The 24,357-nt window shown below is 55.3% G+C and overlaps 1 protein-coding gene across 5 annotated transcripts in view; it reads left to right on the forward strand.

Moving 5' to 3' along the window:
- Window positions 1-24,357, forward strand: part of AGPAT3 (1-acylglycerol-3-phosphate O-acyltransferase 3) — a 108,884-nt gene that overhangs the window by 77,661 nt on the left and 6,866 nt on the right. The window contains exons 4-10 of one of the 5 annotated variants that reach the window (XR_012331660.1): window positions 131-300; window positions 890-1,051; window positions 1,928-2,081; window positions 2,578-2,680; window positions 7,660-7,735; window positions 23,712-23,890; window positions 23,963-24,154. Coding sequence is in view for 4 of the 5 variants with exons in the window: in XM_033856173.2 (XP_033712064.1) it covers window positions 131-300; window positions 890-1,051; window positions 1,928-2,081; window positions 2,578-2,680; window positions 7,660-7,735; window positions 13,132-13,330; window positions 13,967-14,055 (953 nt within the window). In the remaining variant the exon portion in view is untranslated. Of the gene's footprint in view, window positions 1-130; window positions 301-889; window positions 1,052-1,927; window positions 2,082-2,577; window positions 2,681-7,659; window positions 7,736-13,131; window positions 13,331-13,966; window positions 16,287-23,711; window positions 24,155-24,357 lie in introns of those variants that run through there. The other 4 variants (XM_033856173.2, XM_073804566.1, XM_033856176.2 and 1 more) reach the window with 4 other exon arrangements.

A 24,357-nucleotide genomic window follows, 5' to 3' on the forward strand; every position in this document is an offset into this window, starting at 1 on the left:
TCATTTCTAGCCGAAAATGCCAGTCGGGCTGATACCGTACAAGCCCTGCCCACGTCAGGGAGCGGGGGGGGGCCCGGCCCGGAGTGCGGTGGTCTGCACCTCGCCGACGTCCCTCCCTGTGTGTCCTCAGAGCTGGTCATGCTTCTGGAGTGGTGGTCATGCACGGAGTGCACCCTGTTCACCGACCAGGCCACGGTGGGCCACTTCGGGAAGGAGCATGTGGTCATCATCCTGAACCACAACTTCGAAATCGACTTCCTCTGTGGGTGGACCATGTGTGAGCGCTTTGGCGTGCTGGGGGTGAGCGATGTGGGGTTCCCGGGAGGGAGTGGGCTGCGAGACGCGGGGGTCGCAGGAGGGTGGGGTAAGTGACGTGGGGTCCCAGGGAGGTGCTGGCATGGCTCCCTGGGGTCTGGCCTTCCCTCTGGTTTAGCCCCTGGTCCCTGCAAGCTAGGAGTCCCAGCATGGCTGACCGCAGGGCACCTGGGACTACAGGCTGCCCCAGCTGCCCCAGGGCTTGCTCACGAGACCAGGTGTTACTGCGTTTCCTCTCAACTCCTTCCTCCCCCGGTTGGCTCAGCTGCCTCAGATGAGACAGGATGAGGGGTCCCCTGCGGTGGAAGCGCAGTGCGTGGCGGCCCTGGCATCTTCCTTGGGGAGCCCCGGGCCTGGCGGCCAGGGCAACCTCTAGGTCCCTGGCTCCCGTGCTGCCCACCTGCCCGCGGTTTCCCCATCTGGTGGCGCCTGCACTCTGGGTCCATGCTTACCTAGAGCGTCACACTCAGAGGCAGGGTCTCTCGAGGACAGCCAGTCCTGGGGGCGGCCTGCGGGTGCGTGCCCTCGGGGACCTTGTGGTCCTGATGCGCCAGCTGCTCTGCCCTCCCCCCAGAGTTCCAAAGTCCTGGCTAAAAGGGAGCTGCTGTACGTGCCCCTCATCGGCTGGACGTGGTACTTCCTGGAGATCGTGTTCTGCAAACGGAAATGGGAGGAGGACCGGGATGCCGTCATCAAAGGGCTAAGGCGCCTGGCTGACTACCCCGAATACGTGTGGGTGAGTGAGGGGTGAAGCCACACGGACCGTGTTGTCTTGAGTCTCGGGCGCAGCCTGAGTTCTTAGTGGTGAGCCAGCAAGAGCCTCTGAGCACCAAGGAAGCTGTCTGAGGAGCGCGGGGCCCCGCCCCTCTGAGCCCGCAGGCTTGGGAACCCCTCTTGGACCACCTGCTTCCACCTGCCCCAGGTGGGACCCGCCACGCCAGGGGCACCGCCACCCCTCACACCCGGCCCCACTCAGAGCAGAGCCTGCGCGGCTGAGCCGGGGCTCCCTGGAGACGTTAGCGGGCCGCCGAGTCGGGGCTCAGACAAGCCCTCGTGGGCTATGGTTCTGTGGGTCGACGTGGACTTCAGTTGCTAGAAGGTTTGCGCTGCACTTAAATCAGCCACCCTTCAAGGGCAGGGCAGGGCCCTGGGGGGCGGGGCTCTGGTGGTCCTTTCTGAGCCCCTGGATGGAGTTTGATGGACAGCCATCTGAAATGATCGGTATCGATCGGTTTGCATATCAGTTCCGGTCTCTGACGGCAGTTCCTTATTTGGTGTCTGTAACTCACCAAGGCAAAGGGATAGAAGACTTTGTTTTCCACTCGCCATCGGAAGGCTGCTGCCTAGGGTTACCTTGTCTCACTCTCTCCGGGAAGTGTCTTTTCATTCCCTGAGAACAGGTGCAGGGCTGTTGCTGTCTGTGAAGGAGTCGTGTGCACCGTGTGATTGCGGCATCTCTGGTCATGCCCTGCTCTGGTCGCTGGGGGGCGACATTTCCACAAGACTTTGCCGCCAGGCGGGGGCACGTACACGGGCGATAAGGAGGAGCCTGTCGGGCTCCAGTCCCGGTCGCCAGCACCGCACTGACCTCCGTCCCCTGTCTGTGTCTTAGTTTCTCCTGTACTGTGAGGGCACGCGCTTCACGGAGAAGAAGCATCGGGTCAGCATGGAGGTGGCCGCCTCCAAGGGGCTGCCCGTCCTCAAGTACCACCTGCTGCCTCGGACCAAGGGCTTCACCACCGCGGTCCAGTGCCTCCGTGGGACAGGTAAGAGCCACCCGCTGGGACTGTCTCCAGCCCGGGCTCCAAGCGAAGCAAGACGTGAAGTCAGTGATTTGCCAAAAACCAGATCAGTGAGTTCCGTGTAAAATACAGGATGCCAGTGGCGTTAAAGGGAGAACTGAGTACTCAGATTTACATGTTGTAAGATTCTCGTATCATTTTTTGAGGTGATAAAGTACTAGTTAGTGGAAAACAACTAAAATGATAATTAAAAAGGTATATAACTGAAAACCTTATCAAGGAAAAAATATATATCCAGTTAATCCAAAAGGAAGGCAAGATGAAAGGGACAAAGGACAGGATGGATAGGAAACGGTCGCTTTAAACACGAACGTGCCCGTAAGTACGGTAGATATGACTCAACCAGATGCCCCAATAAGAGAGGAGAAGTGGCAAATGGAGCAATCCAGGTCAGGAGCCGCAGTGGCCCTGCTGCAGGATGTCAGCTGGCACCTGTCACCCGATGCCCCTCTCCCTGCAGTCGCAGCTGTCTACGACGTCACACTGAACTTCCGAGGAAACAAGAACCCGTCTTTGCTGGGGATCCTCTACGGGAAGAAGTACGAGGCGGACATGTGTGTGAGGTGAGCAGACAGGTGCCCACAGGGGCGGGGCCGGCAGGTGGGTGGGACTGGGGCCAGCTCCTCCCACCTCCTGGCTGCCTCCCGGCGGCCTCCATGTAGAGGTGGCCGGCATTCCACCCTCCAGGGCGGGCACACGGTGGGGACAGTACAGAGCAAAGGAGCGGGTGCGACTTACACGAGGAATGTTCCAGAAGCTCCGAGGGAGGCGTGACCCCTCCCGGTGGAGGGAGCAGAGGCCTTTTGGAGGAGGCTTCTGAGCTAAAACTTGGACAGCAAGTAGGACTTTAATAGGAGAAGGACAAGCTGTCCCCGTCTGAATGGGACGCACACGTGTCCCCCTTTTCATGGTGTACAGCCACGCAGACCACCTGGGAGAGAAGGTGGCGTCAGGGCCACATGCTGGGCTCCCGGCTCCTGGCTGCCTGGTCTGAGCTGGGAGGTTCCACCCAGCCAGCCTCCACCCCATTGGCTCAGAGGCAGCCCCGCCCGCACTGATCTGGTGAACGCAGGGCAGCTCTGGATGGCCCCCGTGGGACACCCGAGGATGCCCCGGAAGAGAAACTCAGCCCGAGGAGGGGCCCCATATGGCCCTTAAAATGTCCCCAGGTTATCGGAAGCTGTTCCCGTTGGTCTGTGCGGTGAGCATTTATTGCGTGTATGCACAGTAAGGGGGTAGAGGGATCAGAGAGAAGGGAGCTGCTGAAAGGATTCACTGCTGCGGAGGCAGAAACCTGCTCGGCGGGCGGGGCTCCAGGCGCCACTCCGGGAGCAGAGGAAGGGAAATGGCAAAGTGACCGTCTTTCTCTCCAGTTTGTTGGGCCACAATGGGAGAGGCCACCTGCACCCTGTCCTCCCACCTCCGGGGAAGCCCTTGTGGCTGACTCCGCCCCCTCCCCGCCCCCCCACGGTGCTGACCTTTCACCCCTGATAGAAACCCGCCTCTCTCTGAGCTGATCAGTGCAGGGTCTCCCTCCCCAGGAACATTACGGCCTGACGCTGCACGGCTTATGGAGTGACTTTTGCTGGCACTGGTGGCTTTGGCCCAGAGGGGCAGGGATCTCAGGGTCAGAGGGGAACAGAATCCCTTTGGGGTTCCATCCCGAGTGACTCGTGGTCTTTGTGAAACGTCCAGACGTCCAGGGCCACCGGCAGAGCCTGAGGCTCCACGGGGAGAGCGGGCTCCATGTCTGTAACACAAGGTCAAGGGCAGGGACTAGGGCTGTGGCCGGAGGTCGCTGTGTCTCTCCGCCACGCCACGCTCCGATGCTCCATGTTTTTCTGCCTGGTGAAGAGAAGATGATCCACCCAGAAGTCTTTTTACCGTAAAGCACAGCCCGGGGGCTGCTCTGTTCGTTAAGTGGTGCTCTGACCTGATTCCAGCTCCAGGCCTAATTCCAGGCAGGCCTTCCGGGTCCACGTGTTGTCTGGGTCATCCTGTTTGAACTCGCCAGTCTCCTGTTTCACTCACATGTGCCCAGAAAGGCAGGACGTTCCTGTGTGTATAAACCACATAGCCCCGTCCCTGTGTCGGCCCCGTGTCGGCCACTGACTGCCACCGACTTGGTGTCCATCCTGGTTACTCTGACCCAAGGAGGCTCTGACCGGCCCTCTTTCTTGAGAGCTTGAGCCAGGACAAGTTTAAAAAAAAATACCACTCAGTTCTGCTGCCCCAGTGTAGGAAGTTTCCAGGAATAATTTTGTGAGGATAAACAGGAAGCTGGGTGGCTTTTTCCCTCTGACGTTCACAGAGGACTAGCTCAAAGTCGCTGTAGGGTCTCTTATTCCATCCCGGGATCAAGGGAGAGCCCAGGACCCTTGCCCTTAGCTCTCTAGAACCCCTGGCCGGGGGCTGACCACTGGTGGCCAACAGGGAACGGGTGATTTTTCTGGGGCCCTGGGTGGTCCCGGTCATCCTCACGGGAGCCCTCAGAGGCAGACCCTGCTCTTGTCCCTGGCTAGGAGGGCTCTGGCAGCCTTAAAGGCCGTCCGCGATCAGAGCTGGTAGGTGGCAGAGCTGGGGGAGCCCGCCTGGTCCAGCTGCAGGCCAGTGCTCACACCACCCTGCAGGCTATAGCGCCCCTCCCCGTGGGCACCCAGCTCCAGCTGGGGAGGAGTGGTGCTTTAATCTGCTCGTTTTCCCCTTCGTTGCAGAAAATGTGAGGCTATATTTCACCCAGTCGTATCTTAATAAATATATTCTTAGAATTTCTAAAAGTTTCAACTTATTGTTTTGTATTACCAAACGGGTGTCTTGAGTGAAAGCAATATCCCAGTGAGTCCAAAACATACCTGTGATCAAAGAAGACACGGTTCCCGTGACCCGGTGGAGTTGCGCCTCATTTCCCCGGGGGCCTGAGACTGGGCATGGCCGGGGCCTTGGGGATGGTGGCTTGAGGCTCTCCTGTGTCCGTGCTGCCAGTTGGGGCCAGCGTCCTCAAAGTGGAGTCAACTCCAGAGTTGTATTCATGTTTTATCTCATCATTTAAAACTCTTATTTTATATATTTTGTCCTGCATATAACAGACATACAACAGAACCTGTATGTGGTAATGTGAAATCAGGGGAGAACAGTCACATGAGTTTGACACTTTGGGCCGTCATCCCTCTGTGGACAGACCCCTTCCAACTTCCTTTCCTTCCTGAGACGGCACCTGTGGCAAACCCTTCAAGCGCTACTTCTCACCGTGTACTCCTGGAGGTCCCCAGCACCTTTCGGGTCCACAGAGTTAAACCGTTTTGTTTACTAGGAGGTTCTAGGTCTTCTTGTCTCCTCTGAGCGTACAGCGGAGTCTCCCAGAGGCTGCGTGACATGTGGCCCAGCATCGCTCGGATGTCTGGTTGTGTGTGTGCTTGTAAAACTGGGAAGTTTTACAAGATGGATGGTAAAGATGGATCGGTATAACCCACAAAATCCAAAGTTCTCAACTTTTAGAGACAAGAAGGTAGGGCTTTGGGCTTTTTCGTGGCGCAGTGGTTAAGAATCTGCCCGCCAATGCAGGGAACATGGGTTCGAGCCCTGGTCCGGGAAGATCCCACATGCAGCAGAGCAACTAAGCCCGTGCTGCACAACTACTGAGCCTGCGCTCTAGAGCCCACGAGCCACAACTACTGAGCCCGTGCGCCACAACTACTGAGCCTGCACTCTAGAGCCCGTGCACCACAACTACTGAGTCCATGCACCACAACTACTGAGCCTGCACTCTAGAGCCTGCGTGCCACAACTACTGAGCCTGTGTGCCACAACTACTGAGCCTGCGCTCTAGAGCCCGCGAGCCACAACTACTGAGCCTGTGTGCCACAACTACTGAGCCTGCACTCTAGAGCCCGTGCACCACAACTACTGAGTCCATGCATCACAACTACTGAGCCTGCACTCTAGAGCCTGCGTGCCACAACTACTGAAGCCCACGCGCCTAGAGCCCGTGCTCCACAACAAAAGAAGCCACCATAATAAGAAGCGTGTGCACCACAACTACGGAGCCTGCGCTCTAGAGCCCGCGAGCCACAACTACTGAGCCTGTGTGCCACAACTACTGAGCCTGTGCTCTAGAGCCCGCGAGCCACAACTACTGAGCCTGTGTGCCACAACTACTGAGCCTGCGCTCTAGAGCCCGCGAGCCACAACTACTGAGCCTGTGTGCCACCACTACTAAGCCTGTGCTCTAGAGCCCGCGAGCCACAACTACTGAGCCTGCGCTCTAGAGCCCGCGAGCCACAACTACTGAGCCTGTGTGCCACAACTACTGAGCCTGCGCTCTAGAGCCCGCGAGCCACAACTACTGAGCCTGTGTGCCACCACTACTAAGCCTGTGCTCTAGAGCCCGCGAGCCACAACTACTGAGCCCGTGCGCCACAACTACTGAGCCTGCTCTCTAGAGCCCGTGTGCCACAACTACCGAGCCTGTGCGCCACAACTACTGAGCCTGCACTCTAGAGCCTGCGTGCCACAACTACTGAGCCTGTGCACCACAACTACTGAGCCTGCACTCTAGAGCCCGCAGGCCACAACTACTGAAGCCTGCGCGCCTAGAGCCCGTGCTCCGCAACAAGAGAAGCCACCGGAATGAAAAGCACCACACCGAAGAGTAGCCCCCGCTCACCGCAACTAGAGAAAGCCCGCGCGCAGCAACGAAGACCCAACGCAGCCAAACATAAATAAATAAAAATAAATTTATTTTAAAAACCAAAAACGTTGAGATCCCTAAAAACATGGAGATTTGCCTCTGGCCGTGGACTTTTCTCGTGGCTCTGCTCTCACCCTGGGCCCTCTGAGGTGGGCAGCCAGCCCCCAGGATGACCGCGGTCCCTTGTTAAATTACTGTTGCTCACACGTGCGCTCAGCGGCCCCTTCTGGCGATCCCGAGGTACTACAGTTGCCGTAGAAAGCGGTCCTTGCCCTCCTTGTGTTACTGGGTAGACGCCCCCCCTGGTGGGGCTGGTAATTCAGCTGGCGATAGGGCTTGTACAGAGGTCAGTGTCATCATTGACGCCAGCCGTTTGTTAATTGAGATTAAAGTTTCGAAATCTCTACTGCTTTTCATACTTGAAGCAAATGGATTTCATTTGTGAAACACAAACTCTTCTTTGCCTCATAACAGACGCTCAGCTGTGGTCACTCCCAAAGAACAAACTATTAAGAAAGACCAAAACTGCTTAATGAACGGTCAGTGTTCCCAACGGAGCTGGGGGCGTAATCTGCTCAGCTCAGTGCTTCTGGGTGTCCCCGGGCGAGGCTTCCGCGCTCCCGGGCACACGAAGCACCTCCCGGCCCCTCCGTGGTTCCCTGCAGTCCCACCAGGCACGGGGGAATGCCCGAGAAGTCACTTTGATGTGTGTGTGTCTTTAGAAATTGAGAGTCAGATCTGAATAGAAAAGGCAGGGCTGACAGGTAACCCTGATGTATAATGATTTATTTTTCCTCTTTTCAGTTTGATGTCATCTGGTAATTGACTTTGCTTTCCATCTTCTTAATAAAACAGGAGATTTCCTCTGGAAGAGATCCCGCTGGATGAAAAGGAAGCGGCTCAGTGGCTTCATAAACTCTACCAGGAGAAGGTAAAGGCGCTCAGCTCTCCCCACACCCACCCTCTTCTCGGGGTCTTACGAAGAGGTTTCAGAGGGGCAGCTAACAGGGCAGGCAGGTAGCACATTGGCTTCCTCTGGAGACAGGAGTGCCGTGCCACTCTCAACTTCTTCTTTCCAATCCTCTTCTTCGTCTTTCATTTTGCCTAACTTTTGAGGAATTAACAAACTAGAGGAAAGTGTAATGGATATCATAATGCTTGTATAACCATTGGCAATAACATTTTATCACATTTGTTTCATTTTTTCATGTAAAGAAATTAGACATATAACACGCATTATGTACGTGTGTATGTGTATATATATGATTTAATAGGTAAGGCACAATATAGATGATGGGACAGGCTTCTTATGATGACCCCACCTGGTCCCTCCTCCATCCCCCCCAACATGCCTCACCCCCACCTTTATACTGTGTGTATAAAGTTTATTTTATACACACAAACGAACAGGACACTAGGTTATCATCTTCAGCAATAGGGGAGGCTTGGATAATCAGAAAGTCCTACTAGTATAAAGCACATATCCTTTTAGACACATTGACAAGTGCTGAAGAAAGTAAGGGAAATCTCTAGGGAGCAAAAGAGGAGGTGGGACTGAAATCCAGGTGGGAAGGCTGTGAGCTGAAGCTCCAGGAGTTTGCTGGTCCACCCAACCTGAAGGCTTGAGTTTTAATGCCTACATGGAAGCAGAGAGCAAAGATTTGACCTCACTTGGGGCTGGAAGTTGGAACTGAAGACCCTTATGAAGCTGGGACCTTCTGGGAGTTTTGCCCTCAGGTGGTTCAACTGGAAAATGTAACTGCCAGCACAGGAAGTGACTTTGAAGTTGCCTTCCCCCCCCGCCCCCCGCCACCCCGGTCTCTAAGCGTCTCCCTGGTAATTCGTAATCACAACACTGTCCTCAAACAGCTGTGGGGATCGACGTTATGCTAACAGCATAGCTCAAAGTATCCGCATAAAAAGTGGTTTTAGGTGAATCTCTCTAGAGCCCCTGAGAAAAGCACATGGAAGACTAGAAGAACACGACTCCAAACCTAAGCTGCCCGAGATTTCTCGAGAAAAATTCTGCTGGAGATGCACGCATAACCAGAACCCACGATGGGCAAGTACAGCAGACAAACAGAAGAATTAGACCCGCCCGAAACTGCCGCTAATGGAACTACCAGGCAGACTCAAATCAGTATGTTTGAAGTGATTAAGCAAAAAAGAAGGGATTGAAAACAGAAGAACAAGACCGATTAAAACATGAGACAGCTTTGAGAAAAACCAGGTGAAATGTGTAGGCATGAGAAATCTACTAACTGACGGCAAATGAGATGCGGCTGAAGAGAGAATTAGCGAGCTGGCAGGTTTTGAGGACATCACTCAGAATGCAGCGCAGAGGAGGCGAAAATGTAAAAAGGAAGTTTAAAAGATCTAGAGGATAAACAGAGGTCCAGAATGTAACAACTAGGGAGTCCAGAGGAGAAGGTGGGAAGAATGGTGAAGAGCAGTTGTCAGAGATGACCATAAAACTTCTAGAATTGGGGCTCCCCTGGGGCGCAGTGGTTGAGAGTCCGCCTGCCGATGCAGGGGACGCAGGTTCGTGCCCCGGTCCGGGAAGATCCCACATGCCGCGGAGCAGCTGGGCCCGTGAGCCATGGGTGCTGAGCCTGCGCGTCCGGAGCCTGTGCTCCGCAACGGGAGAGGCCACAACAGTGGGAGGCCCGCGTACCGCAAAAAAAAAAAAAAAACTTCTAGAATTGATGAACATGGGTTTCGTCAGCTTCAAGAAACCCAAGTCTGGAATAGGATAGATACAAAGAATGTATACAGTGCACATATATGTGTGTACACATACGCACGCATATACATTATACAAACATACACAAGACAGAGTAAACCCAGAGAGAGAACAAAGAAGTAAAAATAGCGTAAGTTACTGAAGCACAAAGCAAAGCTACAGAAGAGTGAATCTACTGCACCAAAAGCTTTTCTTTAAAAATATTAATAAAATAGAAAGCCTTGGGCAAGACTGACCAATTAAACAAGAGTGCCGGCATTAATGGGAACAAAACCGGTGACACAACCAAAGAGCAAGGAGTGAAAGTGGTATGAGCAGTATGACAGCTTTATGCTCCTACATTTGAAAACTTGGATGAGATGTGTGATTTCCAAGAACAATAGAACTCTCCAGAAGAAAAGGAAACCTAAATAAAAAGGAATAGAGTGTGTGTGCTTCACATGGTGGATGCGCAGAAAGACGTTGTGTGCACGAGGCTGCAGAAGAGAACGCATCTCTGGATCAGGGTCAAGTTTTAAAAGTTTGAAGGGACTTCCCTGGTGGTCCAGTGGTTAAGAATCCACCTTCCAATGCAGGGGACGTGGGTTCGATCCCTGGTCGGGGAACTAAGATCCCACATACTGCGGGGCAACTAAGCCCGTGTGCTGCAACTACTGAGCCCACGGCGCTCTGGAGCACATGCGCCACAACTAGAGAGAAGCCTGTGCGCTGCTACGAGAGATCCCACGTGTCACAGCTAAGACCCAACGCAGCCAGATAAATAAATACTTTTTTAAAAAAGTTTGAAACTCTTACAAAGAGTGACATTTGCAATCAACAGTATTTGTTTAGCAGGAAATGAGAACCCAGAAGTGCATTATTAGGAAATAGATACATTATGCATGTGTATTCATTTACCTGTGAGTCAGTTAAAATGAATGAACTGCACATTATCAATCTAAATGAATCTTGAGAAAGTAGGTGTAAAGGAAAGCAGATTGCAACAGGCGTATAATGTGATGCTATTCTCAGAGAATCACCCAGCGCAGGCGCAGTACCGTGCATTAGCGTAGAGGTACCTGCGCACAGGGGTGCAGGTGTAAGCCCTTCCTGGGGATGGAGACCACCAGCTGAGTGTGATGACTCCTGGCGGGGATGGACCACAGGCCTTGTCTTCATCTCTAAGGGTTACTTTCTAAAACAACCTGATGCAAATACAGCAAGTGACAGGTTTTGACATAACTGATTTATTTGGGTATTTTCTATTATTTGCTATGTTTTTCCATAATATTGAAACATATACATTTTTTATCGCTTTTCATGTCACTTATATTGTAAATTGCATCAGGGACCGCACTGTGTGTCACGTTCTCCCGTTCTGTTTTTAGTGACCATTGTCTGTTACATCTTTCAGCGTTGACATAGCTTTAATTCACCCCTTTAGATGCTGTGCTCCACTGCGTGTGTTTCCCATGTGATGACGCCCCGTTTTGGCTAGTCGTCTTCCTACCTGTGAACATTTATGAACTATTTATGAACTTTCTGCTGTTCCCCACGCGGCAGGGCACGTGTGGGAGCGTTTCTGCCAGATGTTAACGCTGTGACTGGTGGTAGGAGGCTCTGGTCCCTTGTGAAATGTCTCTAAGTTGTGCTTCAAAGAGCCTGCCCGTTATGTCCCCAGCCGAGCACGAGAAGCCCTTTCTCCCCGTCTTGTGAGTAGGGGGTCTGCACCGCCTTCGGCCCCATTGCCCCCTGCCAGGGAATACGCAGACCCTGAAGCAGCCAAACTGGGTGCTTTGGTCCTGCTGTAACACACGTGTTTCCGGAGACACTGACGCCTCTGGTCACTTACCAGTGAGCTCCGGTCGTAACGTGGAAACAGACCTCGGTGTCACCAAAGGGCCTTGAAGGTCATTCCAGACAGTTTCCCCATTTTGCAGATGTGGGAACTAAGGTCCTGAGAACGAGGTGACTATCCTCTGGGTGGAACTGTCCCCAGGTCTCCCGGCCTCTGCCCCCCGCTATGCTCCCCCATGCTTGCTGTGCTCACCAGGCAGGGTCGGTGAAGGAAAGGGGCCTGTAATGACAGAGGGCCTGGAGCCCCCGAGGGCTGGGGCGAGGGAGGGACTGGAAAATGGTAAGGGAGGCTGGAGGTGTTGATGGTTTAGGTGGGGTCAGTTTCTCTAAAGTTCCACAATAAGCACGTTCAACAGAGGTTAGAAAGAGGAAAGAGGAGATTGGTGAAGCAAGGCGTCAGGGTTAGGAGAAAGGACGTGATGTCTGAGTGACACAAGCAGCAGTGTGTGTGGCAGGTCCCTCCCCAGGAGAGTGAGTGTGTGTGTGTGTGTGTGTGTGTTTTATTCAGGTGATCAAAAGGTCTGTCACAAACTTGGTGCAAATCTGTAAGCACAGTGGACTCACCTGCGGGGCTAGGTCCTGCCTTCTTGTCTCTGGTGGCCCGGTTCACCTGACCCGTGAGCTCGCCGAGAGCCCCAGGGCGCCCCTGCTTCCCCCGCCCCCCGCCCACCGACAGGTGCTCCGGGAGCAGAAGGAGGGCGTGGCCCGTCTGCGTGGGGCAGGTGGTCAGAGCGGAGCTGGCCGAGCCAGCGGGCTTGAAGACGTTCTGGGGCTGCACGGGGGAGGGCCTTCTGGTGGGGGCTCATGTGGTCGCCCGGAGGGTACACACGGGCATAAGGGTCGCAGTGGCTCCTGACCGCACAGCACCTGTGGCGCCTGCCCCGTGCCTCGCCGACCAGCAGGGACAGTTGGTGCCTGACCACAAGCTGGAAGAGGCTGCGGGGCTGGGTGTTTGTTAATCCCCCTGCCCTGTTTTTATGTAATACACAACACAGCTGTAGAAAGCTAAATGCAGAAAATAAAATAGAAAAAAATGAGGACAGGTGAGATTTACTCCCCGGGTAACTCAGATCGTGTGGGTGTGCAACTTTCCAGACTCCGTCCTAGACAAATACGTAGGCGTACATATTTTCACTTAAGCGGAATTGCGTGGCACTTAACTTCTTTCAGAAGACAAACTATCGTGAGTGTATCTCCTTGTTAGCATGTGACGTGTCATGGCCACAGAGAAATCTATGTCAGCGTCGCAGTTTCTCAGGCAGCTGGTGCTCGGTGTTGAGCATGTGTCCCGTTTCCCTGTTGAGGGTGCTCTCATGTCCTCACCCGGTCCTCTGTCCTCCCATCATTAGCCACCAGGACACGGAGGGAGGAGAGGTTAAATAGCTCTCTGTGGATGACAAAACCAGCGGGGGGTGACGCCAGGCCGCTGGACTCCCAGCAGGTGGTGGCCGCCACCCTCGCCCTGGAGATGTCACAGGAGACAGTGAGGGGCCGGCCGACACCGCAGTCCTGGGTGTTGAAGGTGCGTGTCGCGCACCAGGCACCGGCTGATAATTTTCCTAGGAAAGCTGCCCTGTCGAAGGGTTTGTATTTTTCAAGCTTTCGGTACAGGCCACCGAGGTTCTCCACGAAGGTCATGCGAACTGCATCTCCCACCCGCAGCCTGCATGGCCCGTCCACTTTATTTATAGGTCGAGTCCCTTTTCACTGTGGGGTTGTAACAACAGCACACCGGTCGACTGTTTCAGGATGCGCTGCAGGAGATGTATAACCAGAAGGGCGTGTTTCCGGGGGAGCAGTTCAAACCCGCCCGGCGGCCGTGGACACTCCTGAACTTCCTCTTCTGGGCCACACTTCTCCTGTCTCCTCTCTTCAGTTTTGTCTTAGGCGTCTTTGCCAGTGGGTCTCCTCTTCTGATCCTGACGTTCCTGGGGTTTGTCGGGGCAGGTAATGAACGGGCGTGACGGCGCGGCTTGAGGTTGGGAGCCTTCCATGTGCCGGCTGCGGCGCCCAGGCCTGGAGATGGTCACCTGGGAGCCGGGATGCAACCTGAGCCTTGCCGGCCTCAGAGAGCTGCTCTGGCCACTGAGCCACAGGGCCGTGAAGGCCACAGCCAGATTCCAGGGCCATCTGTCCAGAAAGCTGGCCGGCCATCCGCCCGCCTGGCATCTCCTTCTAAGAGCTGTGTGGGGAGGGCCTGGGCCACCGGTTTGAGCTCGGGCAGTTAGGGGCGTGGGCTGGTGTGATGGGCTGAGGTTCCCGGGACGCTTTCGAGGCCCTGCAGCCCTGAGTGCACTGCTGGGCACCCGGTCTGTCGGGCACCTGGCTGGGCACTACGGCCCTCAGCCCTGGCTGAGAACTGCACCCCGCAGCGGGCGCACACTCCCCCGGGCTGGTGGGGGAGCAGAGCTGGCCGCCTCCCGGGACAGGCTGAGTGGGCAGGGCAGGGGGGGTGGAGGAGGGGAGAAGGCCGGCCTGCCCCCCCCCCCCAGGGAAGTCTGAGGCGAAGGTCCGCCCGCCCCCATGACGATGTTTCCAGCTTGCCAGCAATCGGTCTAACCTCACCTGTTTCCTATTTTAAAGCTTCCTTTGGAGTCCGCCGACTGATAGGAGTGACTGAGATAGAGAAAGGCTCCAGCTATGGAAACCAAGAATTTAAGAAAAAGGAATAATGAACGGCTGTGACTGAACACACACACACCTGACCGTGGTATCCAATTAACTCAATTAAAAACAACAACACACACAGAGCGGGGGTGGGAAAAAAAGACACTTAGAAACTATTTTTCTTATTAACTGGTGACTAATACTGACCAATAAAACTTGAGCCAAGAGCAAAGCAGTCGGAAGGCCTGCAGACGGAGACAGACGCCAGCCTCGCACCTGCGCGTCCGCTGCCGGCAGAGCGGCCCGGGGGACCCGCTCCCGGGACAACGGGTGTCGCCGCTGCTCCCGGGACAACGGGTGTCGCCGCTGCCGTCTCTCTAGAGCTCTGCCTGACAGGGAACTTTTGGATGCTTTCTCTTCTCACACTTAGATCCAGTTTTTGGTTTTTATCCGTTATCTCGGGAGTTTCCCCCTGCCCCTCGCCTCCTCCCCTGTTCTCCCTGCAAACTCTCTTCCCCCGTCGCCCCCGGGACGGTGTGCGCGGGTCCCGGCGTCCCCAGAGCACCCGCCGGTCCCGACCTGCTGGCACCTCGATTCCAGGCGATGGGGGCGGGGCCTGGGGACGTCCCCTCGGCGATGAGCACACTGGGCGGGGCTGGCGGCGGGACACGCCCCCTGGTCGTTTCCGGAGCGTCCTCGCGCTTCCCACCTAAGCCTGCCTGACACACCTTAAATCGGTTTTAAAGCGAGTGGAGCCCGAGAACGCGGTGAGACGTCGAGTCCTTCCCGTGCCTGGAGCTCAGCTCCTCTGTCCCACCCGGTCACCCCGCCGGGTGCAGGGCGGCCCCCTCCCCAGCCGGCCGGAGCCGGGGAGACCTCCGCCCGCAGCCCGCAGGACTGTTGGATTTTTGAAAAGGCAGTGTCACCATCACCCTGTCTTCTAAAGGAGACTGTTAACACGGAGCTTTTAGAGATTTTATTTTCACAGTTGATCTGTTGATGGCGCTCAACTTCCTGATGGAAGCTAGAGGTGGTGAGCCTTCCCCTCCGCTGCCACCCCGCTTCCGAGCAGATGCACTTGTCCTGGGGGAGGGTGACCGGAGTGCCCTGACCTCGTCCCCTTCAGCCTGCTGCCCTGGTGGGAGCCGTTTCTTCCTCAGAGGGAGGTATTTCGTGCGCGTTTGGCCAATGGCCTGGCCGGGCTGCTGGGCAGAGTGGGGGGACTGGGACGCCCTCCCCGCTCCCGCTGGAGCCCCGCACTCCGCCAGGCCATTCCACCGTCACCCTGCCTGCATCGGACTTTCGTCTTAAACGTTCAACTTGGTTTTTTTAAGTCACATTCCCCTCATCTTTTTTAGCAAGGGAAAGAGAAATAATGGGTGTTATCTCTGATAATACTGTAACCAGCGTTCAGGATAGAGGCAGGTTGAATTTTCTAGGGGAAAAGATGGAAGCAAGAGGCATGGAAAACAGTATAAACTAAACTGGAACAATGCATTGGCCCTAAGTATGCATTCTGGGAGACTTATGGAAACAGCATATACCCTTCATAATGACACTACTGAATTGTGCATGGTGACCTTGGTGAAGGGACCAAGGTCACAGGGAAGCGAATCACAGTTCTGGGCTCGCTCGTGAGTGGTAGTGGGTGCACACCAGTCCTCGTGAGGTTGAAAGACGGCTTCGAAGTGCTTTCTCAGAAGAGAGCTTCCCTCTGCCACAAAGCACGTCTCCCCCTTCCCTTGGAGCCCAACCGAGCAGGGGGGCTGCGGTGAGCGGCTGCCTTCGATCTTACTTTTCCTCACACAGTATGCTGCTCATCTGTCTCTGTGTGTTTATGTCATTTGCTAATTCACTAATCCCTAAAAATCTTAAAGGAAAAAGTTGAAGGGTACTACCGTGAAGGCATATTACCTGGAAAATGCAAATTTAGGTCTTTTACCATTGAATTAATAGTTCTTGCTTCCCAGCTACGTTCCCTCCCCTTGAAATTAGTACACAATGTGTAAATTCTATATTGAGTCAGTGAGGAGCTGTGGAGACTCCTGGATGAATGGAGATTGGAGATTGAGACCACGTGTAGGTTTTAAATCTCGGTGACTTCCTTCTGATTTAACACAGATTAGCTTGTGCATTTGAATACCAAGCCCTCTGAGAGCAATAAAAACTACACCATGAATGTTTGGGTTTTTTTTTTTTGTTTTTTTTTTTGGAGGGTGGATTTTGCTTTTCCTGCACTTCGGAAGGGAAGGGGAGGCTCCTTTCATTTTTTAAATTAATAAATCTCAGAACAGTGTTTTTCTTATTTCTTTTCCTTTACCCCCTTTTGTTTCTGATGTTACCATTGTCCAAATTCAGGCTGGATGTTGGGACAGTCGTGCTTGTCATAGTCCGGGAGGGTGTGCTCTAGATTGAAGTCGTTGGCAGCCTACATGCTAGGCCCTGGGTTGGGCGGGGCAAGGAATTTCTGTGGTGTTTGCTGACCTCTCTGCAGGGGCAGCCTCCAGGGCCAGCCCCCCTCCCACTGGAGATATACAAAGGGCGGGGCCCCAGGCCTTGGGCCCCTCCCACAAGTGCCCGACAGGCTGAGTTCTGAGCCGGGGTGCTGCTGGCCGGCGTGTTTCTCAGCTCAGGTCCCGGTGCCATGTCTTTTGTCACCTGCACACGTATCCTGGTGCAGCCTGGCGAGTAGAGTTTGGCTTCTGGGCCCTCCCCGTGTGTCCAGCAGTCCCCTCTGGGAAGTTCCAGGGGGCTTCTAGGGTGCCTGTGGCATTTCATGGTAACCTTCTGACAGCTACCAGCACCTGGGGACTTTCTGGCCCCTCTCGGGGTCTTTGTGACAGCACTGAGCAGAGATGGCTTCACTCCTGCAGGTGAGCAGACGCTGGGGAAAGGCTTACCTGGTCGGGGAGACCACTGACAAGAGTTTTAACCCCAAAGAAAGAAGTGATGCCGGTCATCCGGTCTTTGGTGACGGCGTACGGGATGCATGGCCCTGTCTGTCCACAGCCCCTGCCTGAGAAGCACAGAGTCAGGCTGAAGAGTGGTCTCTACACAAACCACTCAGCAATGACGCAAATCAGCGGCGTGAACAGAACTTTCTTGCAAAGGCAGTGCAGGCATGATCGCCAGTCAGTTTGGAATCTCCACCCCGTTTGCCCCGTCCCCCCCGTGTGCACCGTGGTACACGCTCTTTGTCACACTAGTTACTGAGCACCGAAATCGATCTGGGGAGAAAGCGGTGCGTGCAGTCACGTGTAGGCCAAGAGCCGTCTCCAAGCTGTCCGTGCCCATGGGACCCCCATTTGTGTTAGATTTGGGGTGAAGAATAAGTATCTCTCTGCATGTTGCTTTGTCTCTGCCCAAGACACCTGTAGACAAGCCAGATAGAATCTTCTCAGCCCAACTGATTCTCAGCTGAATTGTCCGACCCTGTGTGTGAATTCGTGCTGCAAATTTCTCACCCACAGCTGCATGCAGCCCCGGCATGCGACACAGCGGGCAGTGGTGCCGCGTGGCTTTCAACCCTCTGCAGTGTAACCGGGCTTAGGGTTAAACCATGGGCCTGACGTGCCTACCTGCCTTCCGTCTGGAGACAGCATGTCCCCGGCCCACGTGTCTGCCCCTCTCTCTAGCAAGTTAGCTCCCAAAGCAAAGGCAAGCCTCTCCCCAGCACCTGGGCGTGGCCCATGGCGCCGGCCACACCCCGGCCACGGCCCTGCCTTGGTCCCGCGAGGTGCTGCCGGGTGTGTGCAGATGTTCCTGCGGGTTCTGCATCCTTGCGTATCAGGGCCAGGACACGAAAATGCAGGGCGTGTTTTGGGTAGGAGATGTCACACTGCACTCTGCTTGACGGAAGGGGTGGACACACGTGAATTAAGTTCACCGCAGGCCTCAGCCACTAGCTAACTCGTTGGCAATGGTGGCCTTTCCCACAAAACGCTCTGGACATAAGAGCGCTTCGGGGAGCCCAGGAAATCACAGGGTGGCTGACACCTGGCAGCAGCCGCGTGTTCTTTTCAAAGACAATTGAATCACTTTAAAGTTTTAAGCTTTGTGATGACAAGTTCACTTGGAGTTTTCTTTTCCCATAAACTTTTCCGTTTCTTAACTTTTTGTTGCAAAAGTATTTTGGACAGAAGTTGAACTGTGAACGAGATGCTGAAATGCACTAAATTGTATTAAACTGGAGTTACTTGATACCATGAAGAAATGCATCTGATCTACTTGTATTTATTGTCTCAGAATTGTACGTGGTGACAATCAAATAATACTTGCCTAAACGCCGGGAAATTCACCTGGCTTCTTAATCATAAGGGTCGTCAGCAAGTACTGTAGCTGTAAATGAAAATATCTCTCTTTGGAAAATCACACCAACCATCGACTCAAATGTGTGGGACAGATGTCGGGGTTCTTTTTCTATTGTCGACCCTCTGCCGTACCTGACCGTTGGCCAGCTTCGAAGGGTGAGACATTGTATGCAGGGTGCAAATGTATTATACGGGCACTTCCTTTTGTACACTTCATTTTTACAAATTTGCTACAGCTTTGTGTAGTTGAGGAGAGCGGTATTTTTGGTCTGTGGGAGCTTGTGGGGGAGGGAGTGGGGGGAGCTATAACTTCGACTCTAAAAGCCTGTATCCCGTAAAACTGGCTGCATTTGCCGTGCGCTTGCGAAGGTCACTTTGTACGCAGGCGTGCTTGAGCCTGCCTGAGTGGCAGTATTTTCTAGATAAAATGCTGTGGGCATCATACTCGTTGATTAAAATTGCTGCTGTGAAAGAGGGGGATAAAATAACCCCGCTACAAGAAAAAGTGACTGACTGCCTCCTTCTGTCCCTTTGCTTCTGGTCTGCGGAGGGTTTTCCCAGGGAAGGAAAGGCCCTCCAGGCACATCCTGGCCCGCGGGGTCCTCGCCTGAACAGACCCTCCCGAGGCTGTCGTGAGGACACTTTCTGAGCCTTTCCATTTCATGTCAGTTGCTTTCGGAAGGGAAATCGAGAAGGAGAGCAACCGTCAGGCGGAAACAAGGGAGGAAAGTCTGTTGGTGCGTAAAGCATGCTAAGCGACCCTCTGCCTAAAAACGGGTCTTAAAAGCCATCCAGGACTCAAGGTTTCCAAAGTAGGCATGTATATATCAAAAACTATTTTTTTGTAAAAACAAATGCATTCTGTGGAGAAAACCCAGGAACGCTTTTTCTTTATAAAGAAAAGAACTCTTGTCAGAACCAAGAGCTATTCCAGGGTCTGATTTGTCTGTCTTGTGAAAATAAATCGAGCTAAAAGAACCATGGTGTCACTTCTGCTCTGGGAACGGCCCCTGAGTATGTGCTTTTCTGCTCTGGGGCCGGTGCCGGCAGTGGGGATGGGCCCACGTCCGCCCCGAGACCTGGGAAAGCCGGGCTGGGACCGGCGCTCCTGGCGCGCACACGTCTACCCACGATGTAGCTTTAAAAATATATCCTGAATTCAGAGCATGCGAGTACCAGCACATGCCTACAGGCGCCCCCCCCATACACACGTGTATTGGCACACACGCACGCACACATACACACCCCAGACAGCAAGGGGAGAGCTTGGGGTGGTCATACAGGAACAGCCCCACTAGGAAATGGGATGACACCCCAGGCCTGCACTGGGGGCTCGCCTCCCGTGTCTTCTCCCAGCGTGGAGCCTGAGAGCACAGCCTGGTCCAAGTGGCCGCCCAGCAGCGGGTCTGAAAGTGCTCCCCAAAGGCTGAACCCACAGTGGGGAGATGGAATTGTCCTGTGACAGCTCAGAGGAAGGGGGCGATGTTGCGTGCTCTGGGCTCCAGATCCACCAGGTGGTGGGGATAGTCCACCTACAGGAGCCCCGACATCCTGCCAGGGGTCAGAGACGCCGAGGGACTCCAAGTACTGTGAGGCCGGGGGCTGCGGGGCAGGGGTGCACTGTCTGAGAAGGCGCTGCTCGCCTGCCCCAGGGGTCCTCCGCTCCCCCCACCCCAAGCTCCTCAGTCATGGCTCAGGACCAGAGGACCTCTGGGACATAGTTGCCCCGCAGACGGTGCTAGAACATCTCCACTTACTGGTGGAGGATTCCGCTGATGTCTGACGAAACGGTCGGTCCCACCTGCCCAGGACTTTGTAAGAAGGCTGACCCACTGGGCCAGCCCAAGGCCGTGGAAGGCAGGGCGGTGGCTGCCCCCCTGGGACTGTGCCATCCGGACACAACACGGAGCTGTGCTCCTGGGCTCAGGACGGACCTTCAGTGCCCGGAGTCAGCCGGGCAGGTAGGCGCTGTCGGCCACCCCTCCCCCTCAACCCCGTTTTCTGCGGCTCCAAACAGAAAATGGGGTTTGGGGCCAGCCTGCATCGGCTCCTTCTCCAGGGAAAGGTTTGGTGCAGAAGGAGGTGGGCGCTACGGGCCCCGGGGAGGCTCAGGGTTTGGGGGGGGTGCGTCCGGCATGGGGCTGCCCCTGGGGTCACGCAGGACTCCGGGTTTGGAGAGGCGCCCGCCCTTGGGCGTGGGAGACACGTAGTCCAGACGCCCCTCCTCAGCCCCGCTGTTCCCCTGGGACACCCCGCACATCGCCAGTGTCCTTGGCGCCCCAACGGCGCTGAGTCAGGACAAGCGTAAGGAGAAGCGTTTCTTCGTGGCGGCTCAGTTTGCTGCACACTCTCCGGGACCCGATGACCCGCAGAGCTGCTGGGGGTGGAGGGGAAAGCACAGACGTGCCGTGCCTGCCAGCCCGCACGGCAGGCGCGCCGCAGAGTCCAGCCCTGCGCAGGGCCATCCGGAGTGGGGCTGACCCTTCAGTTGTTCCCACGCCCTGTCCCCAAGGAGGGAACCTCATTCTACTGTCCTGAACGCTGTTCCCACTTAGATTTGTTTTTTGGCTGCACCGCGTGGGATCTTAGTTCCCCGACCAGGGACTGAACCCACGCCCTCGGCAGCGAGAGCGCAGAGTCCTAACCACTGGACCGCCAGGGAAGCCCCCCCACTTAGACCTTTTGCAGTTCCTTTTCCAGTGTCCTTAGCGCGAGTGAATTCCGCCCTCTGTCACCACCACGTGTTAACAGATCAGCGCGTGGAATCTCCCGGGGAGACCTCCAGAAGGCTCCTCGCACTTGTAGGATGTAAGTGACCGGTGCGGCATCGTTGGGCGTTCTTCCTGCTCGTCCCAGAAAGGGCTGCTACCCCACCCCAGGCGGGCGCTGGACTATAGTCTGGAGGTCGAAGGCCGCCCTCCCCCAGGACACGGCAGCAGCCAGCAGAGCGGATGCCTCTCGGCCAGGACATCCGGGTCTCCAGGGTTGGGGGAAGCAGGGGGCTGGGAGACGGACCTTGGGTCTCAGCCAACAAATGGCTCCCGGGTGCCTCAGGCCTGCAGCACCCAGAGAAGCAGGAGAGCTGGCCTCGTGCCGGGCGTGCCTGGAGAGGCCTGTGCTGTCGGCTCCGTCCCAGCAGGAGACAGACAGAGACCCGCCCGCCCAGTCAGGAGGGGTTAATAGGGGGGCCGCTCCCGGACACGGTGGTAGGCGGTCATCACTCAAAGGCGGCCAAGGCAGGTCTTCTTCCGCGACAGCTGCTGCGGGAGGGGGAGAGCCAGGGAGACCCGAGCCCTGCTCCCCACGCCAAGGCAGGAGGCTCCGGAAGGCTGGGCGCCCCAAAGGAAGGGCGCAGGGCAGGGCTGGGGCCGTGAGGCCAGGCCACCTGGGCGAGCTAACTGGACGTGCCGGAGGCACCCTGCGGACAGGAGGCCGTGTTGTGCCTGGAGCGAGGGGCCCGGAGGGTAGGCCCTGACCTCCCCCGGGACAGGACGGGACGGGACGGGAAGGGGAGAGCGTGGGGCGCCCTGAGCGTTTGCTCCCTGGTCCTCAGGGCAACGGCGCAGGGCAGGGAGGTTTACGTCTGAATGTGAAGGGCGGAGGATTTGTAATCACAAGCCGGCTAGAGAAACCGCCCTGAGAGGGGCTCTGGGGGGCCCCCGCCTATCGCCAGGCGGGGCTGGAACAGGCAGGGGCCAGCAGAGCAGGGTCAGGCTCACTGTGGGGTTTGGACAGAGCCCTTGGTCCCAGAGTCTGCAGTTCTCACCACCCTGCGGAAGGAGCTGGGGGACAAGGGCCGTCCTGCTAGCTGCCCCCTGGCGTGGCCCATAGGGGCACGGAGCCCCTGATGCGGGGTCACCGGAGCTAGAGAGCAAAGGGAAGCCAACCTGCACAGAAGCTGCCAGAGGGAACTTGGGAAGGTCACAGCAGAGTGGGAAGGCGGGGAATTTCCAAGGGGCATCGCTGCACTACAGGGGAGGTCCCCCGCAGCACGCGTGGCCCGTGCGCTCACTCTCCCAGGGCCGTGCTGAGTCGCCCTAAAGGCCTGGAGCTCGGGGTGGGGGCGTGGTTTGGAAAGGAAGCCCCAAGATGAACTTTGGGAAGGAAAAAGAGCTGAAGTGAAAACGAGGCGCCCCCAGCAAAGCAACCATGCAATCAACCGCTTGAAACAGACAGAAAGATGAACAGAAGAGTGAAAAGAAGGCCCACGTGCCCGTCCCTAAACCGTGCAGCCTCGGGCGTCCTGCGCATCCTAGCCGGGGGCCCATCGTGGTGATATCCGTGGGCCAGGCCGTGTTCTGGGCGCTTCACATGTGGCAACTCAAATGTCACATCAAACCAGGAGGAAACACTGCCGCAGTAGGTGGCAGAGCTAGAGGGGCCGGGCTGTGGTATCCCGGGCCTGCAGCCCCTGCCTTCCACGGGATTGCTCTCAGGACGTCACCCAGGTGAGCGGAAGGGGGTCGCACTGAGGGGTCACCCTGCATTTTGCTGTCCTCATCCAGCGTTGCTGGGGGGACTCACGCAGGAGCCATGGTCCAGCGTTGCTGCCGTATCATGCTTCTTTGTGCGAACACGTCAGAGTCCATTTTCCTGTTGGACTCACAGGTGCACCATTTCTGGCTGCAGTGAATCTTCCGTCCACGTTTCTCTGCGCTCTGGTTCTGGTGCGAGACCCTCGGGCGTATGTTTGGGGCTGGAACGGCTACATCGAGGAGGAAGGAGGCCCTGCTTTCCCAGATCTTCCCTTTGTTCCCAACCCCCACCCATGGGTGTGCGGTCACAGGTCCACGGCGAGTGTAAGTGCTGCCCTTCAGGGGTGCGAGGGGTCCCGTGTGGTTCAGCCTACGCCTCCCTGACCACTGGGGGGGGCGGGTCCAGCCCCAGCACATGCGTGTTAGCCGCGGGAGCTTCCTCTGCAGAAGTGTTGTAACTTCCCTCCCTTTTCAAATTTGTTGCTGGCCTTCTGTTTATTGATTCCTGGACTTTCTTTATATAAGTCGGCGGCACTCATTTTTTTGGTGGTGTTATTCATTACCAAAGTCTTCTCATTTCTGTTCGTTTTTTCCCTTTATTTTTGTGTCTTTTGATGCACAGAATTTTTGTCATTGAATGGAACTGAATGTATTCATCATTTCCTTTGTGGTTTGGGACACTGTGTGCCTTGCTAAGAAATCCGTTCCCTTCCTGAAGTCATAACTGATTCTCTCACACTCTATTTTGAAAATTGTAATGTTTAGCTTTCAACCGAAATCCACCTGGAACTGAATCTGGGGGATGGCAAATAGAAGTAAGTATCCTAGGGCTTCCCTGGTGGCGCAGTGGTTGAGAGTACTGCAAAAAAAAAAAAAAAAAAAAAAAGAAAGAAGGAAGTATCCTATTTTATTTTACGTTTTCTGCCTGGGGAACAGGTCACCCCAGGACCATTTGAAGATCCTGCCCTTCCCCACTGGTCAGCAGGGCCCCCAGGGTCACCGCAGGCCTCCTGACGTGACGTGCGGGGTCTGCTTCTGGGCCCTTATCTCGTGCGGTTGGCCCACCGGCCCCGCGTTTCTGAAGGCTGTGGCGTCACAAGTGGTCCAGGCATCTGGTAAGGCAAGCCCTTGTTTTGTATTCTTCAAATTTTTCTTGGTTATTCAACAACCTTTATTCTTCCACGCAGATTTTAGAATCAGCTCCTAAGTACTATTTAAAAACCCACGAAACCTGTTGGAACTTTCACTGGCACGAGGCTGGATGAACTCGGGAGGACGGCCGTTTCCAGCATCGATTCTTCCCGTGTGTGAACATTCTGTTCCTCCTCTCATATAATCCTCTTTCACGTCTTACAATAAAGTTTTATGATTTTTCCGTACAGATGGTGCACACCTCTTGTTCGGAAGTACCGGCCACCCACTCTGGACTGTAGAGTCTTACGTGTGTCCCTTAAATCAAGCGCGCTACTTTCATTTTTGCAATTTTCTATATCCTTGCTCATTTCTACCTGATAATCTATCAGGAGGAGAAGGATATTAAAATTCCGCACAAAGTTGGCGTTGTCCGTTTCTCCTTGAAGTT

This window comes from Tursiops truncatus, chromosome 4, assembly GCF_011762595.2.
Source record: "Tursiops truncatus isolate mTurTru1 chromosome 4, mTurTru1.mat.Y, whole genome shotgun sequence".
Taxonomy (NCBI): Eukaryota; Metazoa; Chordata; class Mammalia; order Artiodactyla; family Delphinidae; genus Tursiops; species Tursiops truncatus.